Source organism: Biomphalaria glabrata, chromosome 3 (assembly GCF_947242115.1).
Source record: "Biomphalaria glabrata chromosome 3, xgBioGlab47.1, whole genome shotgun sequence".
Lineage (NCBI taxonomy): Eukaryota > Metazoa > Mollusca > Gastropoda > Planorbidae > Biomphalaria > Biomphalaria glabrata.
In genome coordinates, this window is record NC_074713.1 from 47,675,608 (window position 1) to 47,691,959 (window position 16,352).

Sequence of the window (16,352 nt, forward strand, 5' to 3'; positions counted from 1 at the left end):
AATTATTATATACTATATTATTAATAATAATAATTATAGTTACTATATTGTAACTAGATCTATAATAATCTATATATAGATTCACAGATTTAGTGTATTTAGATCTAATCTAAACTCTGGAATCTAGTATTAGACTATTAGATTAGTATTAGATGTAGATCTAGATCGAGATTCTAACTTACCTCTAAATTATTCAAACAATTTGAATATTATGTAATACAATTATTTTAAATGAGAATATCATAAATCATACTATTCTGACATAGGGCGTCATAGGCACAGGATTATGTAAAGTAGATATCTAATCTAGATCTAGATCTATTCTAGTAAATACTGGATTATCATTTATCATTATAAACATAAATAACTCTTAACAGGATGGCAGTGGCGCCAGTGGGCAGAGTATGAACCCAGCACTGACTATCCAGATTATCCAGTATCCAGATTATTCTAGATCATAGATGGTCCTGGTGGGAGAGGGGAGATTTATGAGTGCAAAATTACCAGTAACCAGTTTATGAGATTAGGTAGCGTATAGAAGTGTAGAGACAGTTATATATGTCACAGTAGAGTAGGACTAGATGTAGATTTATGTTGATCATTTTATATTAATTTATTAACTCATTTATATCCTATGGTCGGCATGGTGGTTATTTATATTCCACAAATCGAGGCTAAAAAGTTCTTCTTCTTCATTCTCATTTTCATGTTGGAACGATCAGATAACTAGACCAATACACAAGATGAACTGCGCAGTGGTTTCCAAATCAGGGAGCTCTCCAGATAGTTTTCTTTCTATTGGGGTGTTTTGGGGCCAGTGTCTTGTACAGGCCTCTTGGTAAAGAGAACAGTTTTGAAGGACATGGTCAGCATTCTCTGGTGACACTCCATATGGGCAGATTTCACTGGTTCCAATTTTGAGCTTCCGGTACAGATGTTAGACAATGATCTTGTTGGGATAGCTTATAATAGGCATCATCTTTCTTGTGATTCAGATGGGAGCTTTTCCATTTCTCATTTATTTTATTCACTAATAGTTTCTTACTATTAGTTTCTTCATTTCTTCTGTATAGAGTGCAATGTTTAATTGTGTGTTTGTTCAATGTTTGGCGAGTGTGTCAGAGGCCCAGCAGTAATATATTGTTGTTGTTTTTTTACTCAGGTTGGTGTGCTGCGGCTTCTTCAAGAAGTAATGTACATTTTCTAAGTACCCCTTTCAGACCTTGAGGTCTGTGTTTGGCAGATGATGTAAAAGGTCATCTGTTTCTGTGGCCCATGGTTTATAAGGATATCATGTGGCCAGCACAATGATCAACCTCCTTTTTTTTTCCAACTGTCGGGTACCTATTAGAGCAGGGTGGACTCAGAAGCATCCTAAAAGTCCCAAAATAAAAAATCACAGTCTTTACTAGAATTCAAACTCCTCGGTTCATAAGCCAAACACTTTACCACTCAGCCACCATGCCTATTTTTTTCAAACTGCAACCTTCCATATTTCAGTCTTTATTATCAATCCATGGTTCCTTATTTTGGTATCATTGGTGCAAACAATTTATTTGGGGTAAGTCCATTCATTTTGGTTTCAGCCATTTCTGAACAAATGCCAACAATAATCGTGAAAAGGAATACTGTGTCATTGCTCCTCTTATTGTGCAATTTAGTGAGGCACTAGTCCAAGCACACCCTGGACAATACCATTTTTTGTTGGGTGTTGGGCTTTAACAGAGGAATGGTGGCTGAGCGGTAAAGTGCTTGGCTTCTGAACCAAGGTACCGGCTCGAATCCTGGTGAAAACTGGGATTCGGGATCTTTGGGCATCTCTGAGTCCACCCAGCTCTAATGGGTACCTGACATTAGTTGGGGAAGGTATGGCAGTTGGTCGTTCTGCTGGCCACATGACATCCTCATTAACAGTGGGCCACAGAAACAGATGACCTTTATATCGTCTGCCCTATAGATCGCAAGTTCTGATAGGGGAACATTTTTTTTTGGGCTTTAACAGAATAAATAAATGCTGATCTTGGGTGGTATCTATAAATGCGCTGTTGAGGTTTCATCGCAGATAGTCAAACAGGAAAAGCAAACACAGTCCATTCAATGTCATGGAACACCATCTTTCAATTTTAAAAATATGTGATGTTTCCTCCATACTTGTGAAATGATCTGCTGCAAATCACACTGAGCAGCAGTTAATAATTTGATTTGTTGTTAGTACTGAATTTGTCTAGTTTTCCATTTTTGGAACACCTCATAGCTTAATAATGGAATGTGTAGTACAATTTTCTTCTCTTCAAATTCTTGTTTCTCATACTTTTTCACAATAACATATGTGATTTTCATGAAAAAAAAAACAACACTAAAAAATTAGAACCTTCTGCAAAATTATATTAAATTAAAATTTGATTTCTAGATGTAATTGTATGTTATGTAGACATAAATGAGACATAGAAAATGTTTATATAGAAAAATTATTGCTAGATAATATATATATATATTAAGCATGATCATAGATTCAATCTACATGACAAAAGCATAACACATTGTTGATTGTTAGAATTATCATTGAATTTTGATAATTTCAACATCTCCATTTAAAGCACATATTTTATCCTGGCAGTTCTATTCTAAACACTCTATTGATAAAATACTAATTAAATTTAATGAACAGATTAATTATAACTTTGATTTTCTTATTTATTAAGCTTATTTCATTGGCTTAAAATTTGTTTTGATCTAATAATTTTCTATTGACATCTTGTTAATTCTTTGATAGCATGCTTTCAAGACAGGCAATCCATCGCCTCGTTACAATAAGCAGGCATGTTCAATTAGTAAGTTCTATATATATATATATCATTGAAATAATTATAATATAACAAGTATAAGAAAATACACTTTCTAAAACAGTGAGACCATTTGAAATTGTTTCATTAATTATATTGACACTTTTGTTAAGACTGAGTAAATTGTATTCCTTTGCCTTTAAAAAAAATGTTTCAGACAGCAAGGTTCCATAACTCTTTGTTAAATTGCTTTCAAAACTTTGCTTTTTACACATTTTCTTTATAAGAGATCTATCTTATCCTTTTAATTTTTCCATTGCTTAACTTATGAGTGTGTTTTTAGTGTAACTGAGGTGTTTATTTTCTGTGTGTCTACTGTGTAAGAAGGTCATGTCCATTATGTGTGTGTTCATAAAACAATGTGATGTGAGACATGTTTGTGCTTGTTCACTGTCTACTGTAATCTTGTTACATAAAGCCATGTACATTAGTAGAGTTATGTTATTACAGTGTTACAATATAACCTCAACTCATTAACTGTCTTCCATAGAAACATATCACCTGTACATCATCATAGATTGCTAGTGTTGAAAGGAGTGCTTTTTTTTTTCTCTTATTCCTGTAACAATTCAGTGCATAGAAATTCGAACTTTAATAGAATATTGCTTTTTTTTTTCCAGACTAGTCAGCGATGTTCAAGTAGTCTGCTACCTGTCAAGTTAAAAATCTCCAAGACCCGAGCGCTGGTAGATGAAAAAGTCCAAATCCAAGTAAGCAAGTTAAGCGATGGACAGAAGATTACTTTACAAGCTTATATGACAGAAGGGGACAAACAATTTGGAGCATGTGGTCAGTATATTGCTGACCAGACAGGATGTGTGGATACTTACAAAGATGTATCTTATGGTGGAACATTTGAAGGTATTCTGTTTTAAATATTTCATTCATTCTTCAAAACAGCCATAAAAAACTGCATGAGTAAACATCCTGTTTAGTTTTGAACTCAACAAAAGCTAATCATAAGAGTCTTAATCATAAAAGACTGGATATTATTACCTTTACTTATCCGTTTGTCTGTTGGACCTTTGGGGCACCATGCAAGACTCGCTGACCGTTTTTCTCCATTCATCTCTGTCTTTTGCCTTAGATGGAACCTCTTTCAATGGTAGGGCTGTCCATTCTTTTATGTTGTCCTCCCATCTCTTTCTCTGTATGCCTCTTCTTCTTTTTCCTGGTACTGTTCCCTGAAGGTCTTTGTGAGCCCCGAAGATCTTGTAATATGGCCATAGATTTTTAGCTTGCATTTTTTTACAATTGCAGGTCATCATGGGGTCCAATCGCTGCAGTTACTGGATATTATAGCGATCACAATTATGCAATGAACAAATTTCTAGGCAAAAGAATCTCATAGGCTGGCACCATTTTTGTCTCTATGAAGACAACAAATAATTTTTCTTCTTTTTTTTTAATTACCAACTGTAAAAATGCTAATGTCATATATATATAAATATATAATTATCTTCTTCTTTGACAGCACTTTTGTAATGTATTAGATTAGTTAATCATAGTATTCATCAGTTAAGAATAGATAAAAGAAAAAAATAAGAATAAAATCTCAAACTCTGAACTATGGTGGCAACAGTTTGGAGGGTCAACCAGATGATCACACAACAATCAATTTTAAGTATATTAAATAATTTATAGAATACCTGGTATCTGGCTTTAAAAAAAAAAATCAAAGTTACATTCTTTAAAAGAATTTTTAATTGTATGAAAAGTAAAATTGAGATTTTTACGATGTTTAATCCAACGCAGGTTTGGAACCAATGGGTTTGTTCTGGAGTATGAAGACAACTCCTGGAGTCAAACAAGGCAGGCTAATAAAGGGAGATGTTATGTCCCCTTATAATGTGACCATAGCAGTGCATGATGGCTTTAAGGAATTTGATTCTCTCCCTTGGTCAGACTCATCCTCTAGCCTGGCCTCATGTCATCTAGAACGTTACTATGCAGCACCAGGTGTTCAAAGATTTCCTCTTGCTGAGAATGGGCTCTACGGAACACTTTTAACACCACCAGGTAAAATTTGCTGACATTTTGAACAGTTACAAAATTGTACATGAATTTTTTTTTTCATTATTGAGGGTTACTATTAAAACACTAATTTAGAATTATCACTTTTTCTTTTTTTAAATAGATTTTTTTTGTTACCTATGTCAGCTGTTTATCATTTGCACACTTTTTTTTTTCTTGAGTTGTTCTTATCAACTATAGTTTCAATATTTTAGTTTAGTTTGTTTGTGTATTTGCTAATTATATTGTTGGTATCCTTCTTCTTCTTCTAGCCAATTTTTGCTGCTGAGCTTTAGGCTTCTTGCAGTCAGTGCCTGGAAATGAAACATGCTGTTTTTTCAGCAATACCATACTGGGTGTCAGTTATAAAAAAAAAAAAGAAACTCACCACCTTTACTTTCCCAAACGTATGTTTAGGTACCTATCAGCGTTGGGTAGACTTGGGTGTCCTAAAATCTTGAAATTCAAAATCCAGGTCTTCACAGAGATTCGAACCTGAGACCCCCTTAGTTCAGAAGCCAAGCACTCTACCACTCATCATGCCCTCTGGGGTGTTGGTTATGCTAGGTTATAATGGGGTCTGTTTAAGGTGGAGTAAGTTGAAACATTCTATTAGGAAATGTTTGACTGTTTCCTGAGGGTGGAAGCAATGTCTATATTAGGGAAGGTTTGTGGGTTTTATTCTCTATAAATTATAATGTGTTGTTCTGTGTCCTGTTCTGAGGTTGAAAATCTAAGTTTGCTTGCAAGGAAGTTGATATTTTCTAGTTTAATGTTTTTGGTTATTGTTTATCTGTAATTTTTTCATAATGAATCCATGAAAATGAAGTACTCTATTTCCATTGTAGGTGATGGACCATTCCCGGCCATCATTCATTTCTTTGGCTTGGGAGGTGGCATCTTAGAATTCAGAGCTGCCCTTCTGGCATCACATGGCTTTGCAACTTTGGCTGTTGGTTATGTTGGCCTTCCTGGTCTTCCGAGAAATGAACTTGAACTGGACTTCAATTATTTCTTGGTTAGTTGCTGTCAACATACTTTTGATATTGGGCTGTGGCAAAAACTTCTTGGCTATCAATCAAGGGGGCTTGAGTTGCAATCCTGTCTCAAGCTGAGTTGTGTTTGCTGAGCACCTAAAGGCAGCACGGAAACCTTCTCCCTTATAATCTCTCTTGCCACAGATCTATAAAAGAGATTAGACCAGAACACACTGAGCATGCTTATAGCATGAAAGCTGCACTATAAATAAAAAAAAAAGAGGTGATCTTGAAAACATCAAAAGTAGAACTAGATCAGCTTCTAGATATAAGTGAGATTTTTTTTCTGTACTATTTACAATAGTTTAAGTAGTTATTGTATATACTGTTAATGGCTTAACTTTTCACTTGCCATACTGAAACCATTAGATGTTATAAATTTGACTTAGCAATCTATTGTCACAAATAGATACTGTGACTTAATTTGACCTGTTTCTAGATGCCAGGGTCAGGTCAGAACAAACACATGTTAATTATAATCATCCTATCAGGGAAAGAGGTCAGGGAAAAAATAGAATACATCAGTTTCTAGAAGGTAGTAATTAATAAAATATTTAGAATAGAAGTTTCTAGGATTCTGAAAAATATGGTTTAGAAAAGTATAAAAAGGGGGAAAGCTAGTTAGTTGAGGTCCTTGCATAGTAATGGGTCCTTGCATAGTAACAGATCCTTGCGTAGTAACAGATCCTTGTGTAGTAACTGTCTTGTGTTGTAGTGAGTTATTAAACGACTACAGGTCCATATGTTGAAGTTGTATCATAAAGTTGTATCGTTAAGTTGTTTAAATAATAAATTATATCAGTTGCTTACAGCATTGGAGGAAGAAGAATTACTAACTTGCGCTTCGCAGATGACATTGACGGCCTAGCAGGGACAGAAGAAGAACTAGCTGACCTGGTGTTGCGCATTGACAAGACTTCCGCAGCATATGGCATGCAAATAAATGCCGAAAAATAGCCATCAGGGCTTTAAAAAAGGCATCAGTATTGGAGGTGAAAAGCTATCTAGTGTTAACAGCTTCAAATACCTCGGAGCTATTGTCTCAGATGAGGGAACAAAACCTGAATTATTGACCCGAATAGCACAGTCCACAGCAGCACAAAACTTAAAATAATATGGAAAGATAAGGGCTTAGCCCTCGGCACCAAAATCAGACTGATGCGCTCTCTGATCATGGCCACATTTTTATATGCTTGCGAGTCATGGACGTTGAATGCAGAGCTTGAGAGGAGGATCCTAGCAATGGAATTGAGATGCTACAGAAGGATCCTAGGCATCACATTCAAAGACCGCATCACAAACCAAGAAATCAGAGACAGGGTTACTGTAGCGATCGGAACCCATGACGACCTGCTAACTATTGTGAAAAGACGAAAGCTTAAAACCTTTGGCCACATTACAAGATCTACGGGGCTCGCAAAGACCTTCCTTCAGGGAACAGTGCCAGGGAAAAGAAGAAGAGGCTGACAGAAAAAGCGATGGGAGGACAACATTAAAGAATGGACAAGACTGCCATTGAGGGAGGTTCTAAATAAGGCAAAAAAAAACGGAGGAATGGAGAAAGACGGTCGACAAATCTTGCCTGGTGCCCCAACGGTCCAACAGACTAAGGGATAGGTAAAAGGTATATCAGTTGAAGTAAAAAGTTTAATATTATCAAGAGATTCAAGTCAAGTCTACATACATGGTAGTTTCAATAAGTTCAATAAAGAAGTTAGAAAAGAACACAGATGTTTCATCTGTTTGTTGTCATTATATATATATACATGTCCGGAAATATGATTCTGTTTGTGCCATTGTTAAGATAAAAAGAAATATCAGGCAATAAAGAAAAAGAAATCATCACATCTATTTTAAAAAGTGCATTTCTTTCTCTTTTTTTTTTTTACTGTGCACCTAAATTTTAAGATAAGAATATACAATACCTCATGAGTAAATGACTAAATCTTTCTTCAAGAAAATCTTTGACTGGCTGGCTCAACACCCCAAAGTAGACAACAAAAATATTGGTGGAGTAGGGACGTGTGTTGGATCTGGTTATCTTCAATTTATTACATCTATGAGGCCTGCAGTAAGTATAAACTAAATTTCTGGTGATCTATTTATTAATGCATTGATTTAAAAAATTGCATTCCTTTTGGTTTGATATTTCATGAACTTTTAACCCCAATGATGGGTTCCAAAGGACTGTCAATGCCCAGGGTGAAAGTGGGGATAAGCTCCCACTTTCCAAGAAATGCTCCCAAGGCTGGCGTCTCTAAATGCCTCTGAAAGTCAAATTCAGCTCCTGGCCTTCATGTGTGATTTTCCCAAAAATCCGGCGGAACCTGTTCTTACATACCGACAGGAGAAGGGATGAAAGGCGGAACACTGGCGCCTTCAAACCAGTTTTAGCTTCGTGTTGATGGGGCTTGTCAGCCTGAATAACACAACCCATCTAGGAGAAGGAAAACTCTGATTCCAAACCTCCACTTTTGTGGCGATACTCCCCCATGTGGGCATCAGGGCTTGGAAATGACCAAGAGTAATAAATAATCCCACTGCCCTTCCACTTGCATTTCACTAAGCAAAAAATAGTGGACCTTCCCCCCCTTTAGGTGCTTTTTGACGGAGGTCTGGACTGCGATACTCCATATGGAGGTCTATGTCTCACTACGCTCTACTACTGGATATAAACCCATCATGAAGTCTTTTTTCTGGAACTGGTGAATGTGATAGCGTGAAGAGGCCTGGATCTAGGATTTGATGATTCCACATGGCATACCCAGGGCACAGTCCGCCTTAAGCTTTCTACTGTAAAATAGTTCAAATTTGAGAGCTCTGTGGATGGTGGAGAATGGACCATTGGCCAATTGGATATTCCAGTTACAGTTTTAAGACCCAGATGTTCTTTTACATCAGTATTGGAGAGAATTGTCAAGACCAAAAACTTCCTTAAAATGTGGGGATTATATATATATATATATAAAAAAGCCTGAGGAAATACCCAGCCTACACTAAATGTCAAGGAAGAAGAACCCTCATGATTATTATCTGCTAAAGTTGTCCTTCCCCCCTGTACCCCAGCTTCACTTCATCGTTTTGTTATGTTTTTGTGTTTATTAAATAATTTTCCTCAACATTTCAATTTACCTCCCCTATCCCATTGATAGATTCAAAAGCTTTACAGGGGGTAAAGCTATAGTAAAAAAAAGTACCTTGTTGTCTATAGGGCAGATGATGTTAAAGTCATCTGTTTCTGTGGCCTACAGTTAACGAGGGTGTCATGTGGCCAGCACTCTGGCAGTGTGGTTGTCACACTATTCCAGGATCTAGCCAATCTTTCATTCCACTCAAGCTTGATGCAAGTCCATCAAGAAATTAAGCACAGGAATACAAAACTTGAATTAACTTGATTCATAAAATGTACAAATAAAATGTGTTTCTCTTAATCGTAATATTGAATTGAATGTTTCACTAAGACTACATTTATCAAACAGAATGCATAGACCAACCCAGAATCTATTATCATCTTCCTTTAAATAGTTTTGAGACTCTGTATTCTTTATTCTGTTATTAAAAGTTCCCTTTTCAGACCTAGTGGTCTAATGATGGAAAAGTCATCTGTTTCTGTGGCCTACAGTTAATGAGGGTGTCATGTGGCCAGCACAATGACCAACTGCCTTTACTTTTCCCCAACTAATGTAAGGTACCCATTAGCGCTGGGTGGACTCTGAGGTGCCCAAAGATCCCAAAATTAAATATCTCAGTCTTCACCAAGATTCGAACTCCGGACCTCGGTTTGGAAGCCAAGCGCTTTACCGCTCACCAACCGCGCCTCCAGTAAAGTTATATATAGACGAATTTCAAAAGAGCATAAATAAATCTATTCAATAAAAATAATATGTATCATCATTGAGGAAATTTTTCATACAATTGTGCATTGTTGTTCTTGGCCTCCTTCAGCCACTGAAGGACTACTGTCCATCTTGTAGAGATGACACCTAACAATGCATCAGAAGCACACAATATTTACATTCATACCCCAGTTTCACTTAAACATTACACACGAAGTTCAAGCGCCTTATATGCATTTAGTAAAAGGGAAATTTGTTATTAAAATAAATTTTGTTTGTATAAACTGGAATCAGATTGTGTTTTTATCAGAATAGACTTTATGATGTAGATGCAAATTTTTTTGTATCTGCAGATGAAGTGCATTGCCACTGTCAATACTCCAGGAATGCTTATCGGAACGGAGCAGATAGTTGAAGGGGAACTCATCCAAGCAGGAAAATTCAAATTTGATCGCATCACTAAAGTGAATGACCAAATTTCTTTCAGGAACATGTTTTCAGCTAATGAAGAAATTCCAGTTTGTCCAGTAAGTGATTCTTGGAGTTGTAGACACTATGAAGACATGGTGCTATGTGGTACTATGTAGATGACAGTATAGCAGCTGTTACATTGGGCTTTGTCCTGTTGTGCTCTACAGTAAGGATGATTGACTTGTAGGCTGATTGGTTATGTCAGGATGATTAACTTGTAGGCTGATTGGTTATGTCAGGATGATTGATTACTATTCACAGAAATGACATCTTACAATGAGTAAGAAAGCTCTATTTAGTATTTGCTGGCTTTAACGCTAGTAACTTTCTGTCTACTTCTTCTAGCCAGTTTTTGCTGGCTTTAATGTTACTTCTAGCCAGTTTTTGCTGCTGAGCTTTAGGCTCTCTTGCTGTCGGTGCCTGGAAAAATAACATCCTGTTCTTCTCTGCTGCTCTGCAATACCTTACTGGATGTCAGTAATAAAAAAAAGAATCCCTATCAGACCTTATGATCTATAGGGCAGATGGTGTCATGTTGCCAGCACAATGACCAACCACCTTTACTTTCCTGCTTAGGTATTCCTGAGCCGTTCAGTCCATGTGGTGGGGGGGGGGGGGCAAGCTCTCTCCACAGAGATCAGTCATAGGCGACTGCCACAGCCTCTTCCTTGCTGTTGTATCAGACACATGTGTATTTAATGATATTTGAAACTATAACAATCGACTACCATTCATGTCAGATTAAAATACAGCAGCAATAAATCCAAAGTAGAAATATTAATCACACATAAAATGTTTCATTTCAATAATAAACAAGTACAGCTTTCTTGCTATCAGGAACTCATTCTCCATTTCACTCCAGGGCACTCATCTTGTTTACTAACAGGTACTGATCTCAACTCTATATGCACAGTTTAACTGATCAGCAGGTACAGTCTTCAACTAACTCTGTCTAACCCAAGGTCCAGTGAATGTTCACTCACCACTGGTGACTAAGTAAATCACAATTCCCAAATCTTAACTGTGGTTCTCAAGCTATTTATCTAGACCACTATTTGTAAAAAAATGTGTGTTGACAGAGATAAAGTAAGTTTCAGTACGTTCCACTGTGTCTGGAAGAAATATAATATCATGTGAGGCTTCTAAATGTATATAGTGTCTCAAGTTATTTTATAATTGTACAAATATTGATCTTATGGCTATTTGATGCACCTTTTTTAAAATAATTGTCATGGTTTATATGTTGTGCTAAAGTTTAGAAACTTTTTTTTATTTCTTTCACTTTAGAGTAGGTTGAAATTGTAATACTGGCATATTGGTTTCCTTAAGTTTTAATCGATTGATAAGATTAAGAGTTTAAGCCTTGGATTTATTTATTCATTCCAAATTAATTCCCTTTCACTTTTCTTCTTGTTAAATAAATGTTCTTTTAAATTGTCGACATTTTTGGCAATAATAAAATCTTAAACATTAAATAAAGGAAACATTTTTTCTCAATACGTTTGATATTTATTTCAGAGTTGGCGACATGGTGCTAAAATGCTAGCTATACAAGGTCTAGATGACCAGTGTGTCAATCCAGCATTAGTTGAAAAGTTTAAAGAAAAGATTCCACCAGAGTTTATAAATAATTTTACGTTCATTGCATACCCAGGAGCTGGGCACTTGATAGAACCACCCTATGCGCCTCGATGTGGGACAAGCTACAATAAAATATTTAGTAAGTGTATTTTTCAGTCTCTTTTCAGTAAGTTTCAATTCATTTTTTTTAAAATCAAAGGGTCATTTTGGTAAGCAGAGAATTCCACAGTGATAGTTAAAAATAAATTTCCATAGAAAATAATGTCATGAATATAATATTTAAAATCATACTTTATCATTGGTGTATCACAGAGCCTTCGCTCCATAATGGGCAAACACTGGTAAGACTACCTCACAAATAACCATGTTCTGATAAAGGCTGGTGTAGAAAATATAGAAACTGTGCTGGGCTGGACACATATCCTGTACCGAGCTACATTTTGTCTTCACTGGCCTAGAGGCAAGCAGCTGGCAGTAGATGAAAGAGGCTGCTGGAGAGCTCTTACAAAAATCATGGGACATATTTTTGAGACCCAAAGAAGGGCCCTTGCAGAGGACATGCACAGATGACAAAAAGGAAACAAAAATTGACCTCTAATGGACAAAGGTTTTGTCCGAACTAGATGAGACAAAACATGTGGTTGCATCTGGATTTGAAATATTGCACTTATCCTGTTATATTCCGAATCCAAGACGATTCCTTATCTGGAATTGAAAATATGAAAGTCTTAAAAGAATTTCAAGGTTTGCCAGAACTTCTCTTTTCTCTTGTTTTTTGTTTTACATTGTTTTTGTACAGCACATCTTTCATGCTTTTTAGCATGCTCATTGTGCTATGGTCCAATCCCTTTTTTTTTGGGAGGGGAGGGGGGGTTTATGTTTCGCCTTTAGCCGCTCAGCAAACACAACTCAAGCTTAATTTTGTTTTGAACTCGAGCTCCCTGATAAGTAGCCAAGCAGTTTAAGCCTTTCAGCCACACATCCAACTTTAGCGTACTTATATTTATATTGATTAAGTGTGTGTGTGTGTCCTGGGTTTACAACTAACCTTACATTTTTCTAAATCCTTCTTCTCTTTTTTTCTCCTCCCAGCTAGTTTTAGCTACATAACTGATTCCAGGCTAGAACTAATTTTATTTCCATAAATGTCCTACTGGTAGTCACAGTCAGTTGAGCTCATCTAGGTCACTGTGACCCTTTCATTAATTAACTGCCATCTCCTATCAGTATGTTGGGACTTGACTAGATTCTCTTTCTTTGATGCTGTCTTCCCATTGCTTTCTCTTCCTCATCTTCTTTTCCCTGGTACTGTTCCCTGCAGGAATGCCTTCATGAGCCCAGCAGTATTGTTGTATCTAAAAATGTAGTCTTAAAAAAACCCACAGATTTTTCAGTTTGATATATTTTGTAATACTAGTATTTTGTTGTATGTTTTAGACATATGACCTCTGAACCACGTTTTAAGTTGGAATTTGTGTAAAGTGCGACTTTTTTTCCAGAGATATTAGGGGCTCTTCAAACTTCAATTTATTATTTGTTAAGGTGTGGCCATATAAATGCTTGTTAAATGTTGGTCGTATAGAAACCAATAAACTGGGCCACTGATTTCAGGGCAGCTTTTAAAGTTGTTTTTTTTTCACTACACAGCAATAGTCACAATGAAAGAGAAAAAAATTATAAACACTTGTATAGCTAACAGAAAGCTTCAAAATGAACATTTGTTAGGATTGCTCATGAGATTTAAAAAACTGAAACATTTCAGAACTTTTCTCTTTTCTCTGCAGAAATGAACATGTTATGGGGAGGTAGCGACAAGCAACACAGTCAAGCACAAGAAGATGCATGGCCGAAAATTCTACAGTTTTTTAATCAACATTTACAAAAGTGATAATTTATTATTTGTAGCTTTGGAAATCGCTGGACGTTTATTAAAATGTTCTTTCATCCTGAACATTTTCCCCCAAATTATACATATATATGTTTATTTCAACACATTTTATGAATGTATTTCACATTCTTTACAAAAAATGTATTAAACCCTAGCTGTTGCCAGGGGCGTAGCTAGGAATTTTCTATCATCTGGGGGACCGGGGGGCTTGACCTAAGACTAAAACTGCTTTATTGATCCTTATGGAAATTTGTTGTGATTACAAGAACTCTTTTCTCATATAAAATTGAGAAAAAGTGTCCAGTATAATCAGGTCGCCTATATTTTGTGTACTATTTAATGTAAAAAAACACTCATTTGGTGGCTCCCTCAAGTGGGGGCCCGGGGGAATCCTCTCCATCCCCCCACCCTAGCTGCCCCACTAGTTAGTGCTGTGAAATAGAAATTAAAACCTGTGGTAATGCATTGGTTTTCCTTGTTAAGCACTCCATCAACATTCTAAACTTTCTAATGTGTCAGAGCTTGAGGTTTAAGAATGTTTCATATTTGTGTCTAAGTCTACTATGGTTCTAGTTATTTTTGATGAAAGCTGTGGTTGAGTGTTTTATACATTTTTATGTTAAGACTTGTTATTTGTGTGACTCTTGCCATTCTTTTTAGTTTTTCTGCGGTTAAGATATTCCTGATTCCATTTAGTGGCTGCATGTTCCTGTCATTGTACAAATTATAGGTGCTCAAATCCGCTGGTTGCAATGTTAATATTTAATGTAGTTTTATAAATGCCATATAGCCACCTGGTTGTGTGATATGCACTCTGGACTGTTGTTGTGATTGTCTCATGTTTAAACTGTGCCACTGCTGTCCCACTGGAGGTTTGGGCCAGAATCTAATAACCTTCAATTCTGAAGGAACATCCAATACATGTGAAACAAAACAAATTTAAGTGCCATGTTGTATAAATGTATTTATATCATGCTAATTAGAATATGAAATGCATGAGATGCCAAATGCCATTTTTGAATAAGTCATTGTGGAAAATGTTTACTATTAAATGTTGGTGATTATTTTCAATTTATTTAATGCAGATATTGAATAATGAAACATATTCAAGTATTTTAATCATCCTAATGTTTCTCAGAAGTTTTTAATGTGACCTGTTAAAAGTAAAACTGCATAACAATTTACTTCAATAACTCATTTCTAGATTTCTCTTGAGTCTCAAGTATCATCATACATACCATGTTATTTTACTTTGAAATATTCTACACATATTAAAAAAAAACTTTTAAACCAATTTGTTATTTATTATAAAAAAATGTGATTTTCAAAAGTGCCATATTGTTATTGTGTTATATTTTTGGAAGTGCCATATTGTACATGTAGATTTTTACACTTATGAAAACTATGAGTTTAATGCAGGCTATATGAAGACTTATCAGACTAATCATGTAATATTGGGTAATTTAAACTAAATGTGATGCAGGCTACATTTAAAATATGAATAACATGTAGTGTGAAGACTATGTATGTAATATTGGCTACATTTAAACTATGAATGTAATGTATGATACTTTAAAACTCTGAATGTGATGCAGGCTACATTTAAAATATAAATGTAGTTTATTGTAAGCATCAGACTTTGATGTAAGCCTGTAACTAAAAACACAAATTCTTGTAAAAAGAAATAAAAACAATAGCTTAATGCACCCCAAATGCAGATATTAGTCTGATACAGCAGTTAGCTGTGACTTTATTCTAGAAATTTAAGGTCAACAGAAAATTACATATTAATCACATGTTTATTAATAATGCACCAATCAGATATTGAGATAAAATTTAAAACTGTTTGCATAAATGTGTTACAAATATGGTAAATATTCATCTCCCTTACTAAATAGCCTCCTGTGTTTGTTACTATTAATAGTGAATAGTTGTAAAAATGGTGTATTTTTATGAAAAAACTGCTTGCATAGTTGATTTTAAAAATTAAATTTTTCACTTTCAGAAAAGAAAAAAGCCATTGTATCAGAACTTTGAAAGGTCTAAAATGTCATGATGTTGGATTTTCAATATCTTTTCTAGTTTTTGAGATCTAAACCGGACGGACGGACGGACATTCCACACAAAAATAATAGCGTCTTTTCCCCTTTTAGGGGCCACTAAAAATGAATGGAAAAAGTATCCCACAGGCTGATTGGCTTGGAAAGAATTGGAGTTAGAAGTACTAGTTCAAAGTAAAGTGTGTTCTGTTGAAACCAATTGATATTGTTATTATATTTTATTGCCTCTTTGAAACTGTGAGGATTTAATAAAAAAGAATTATTCTATGTTGTAGATTTATGAAGGAAGATTGAATGTATATATATATATTATTTGTGTATATGTTTAAAGGAACATTATTAAAGTGATCAAAATATATTGAGTTTTTTTTTTTCAATGTTTTTTATATTCATCAGTCCTCAGTGTATGTTTATGTTTGTGTCACTGGAATAAATTCATAACAAGTAAAATAAGAATTGTACTAACAATACAATTGCATAGTAATCACTAGGTCACATGGGCACAACAAAACATCCCAATTACCACAAATCTCTTGAATTTTAGTTGACATGTCAAAAATACATTAGTTTTAAAAATTAAAATTATACAGCTCTTTCTGTTATGAGAGATAAAAGGATGTACC

The 16,352-nt window shown here is 35.2% G+C and overlaps 1 protein-coding gene across 1 annotated transcript; it reads left to right on the forward strand.

The window, feature by feature from the left end:
* Nucleotides 1-1,166: 1,166 nt before the first annotated feature.
* LOC106080254 (bile acid-CoA:amino acid N-acyltransferase-like) lies at nt 1,167-15,497 on the forward strand. Its single transcript, XM_013241594.2, has 9 exons — nt 1,167-1,189; nt 2,774-2,831; nt 3,464-3,704; nt 4,599-4,862; nt 5,705-5,874; nt 7,851-7,964; nt 10,083-10,256; nt 11,719-11,920; nt 13,566-15,497. Exons 2-9 carry the CDS (start codon nt 2,775-2,777, stop codon nt 13,667-13,669), a joined length of 1,326 nt encoding a protein of 441 aa, XP_013097048.2. The 5' UTR covers nt 1,167-1,189; nt 2,774; the 3' UTR covers nt 13,670-15,497.
* Nucleotides 15,498-16,352: the final 855 nt, after the last annotated feature.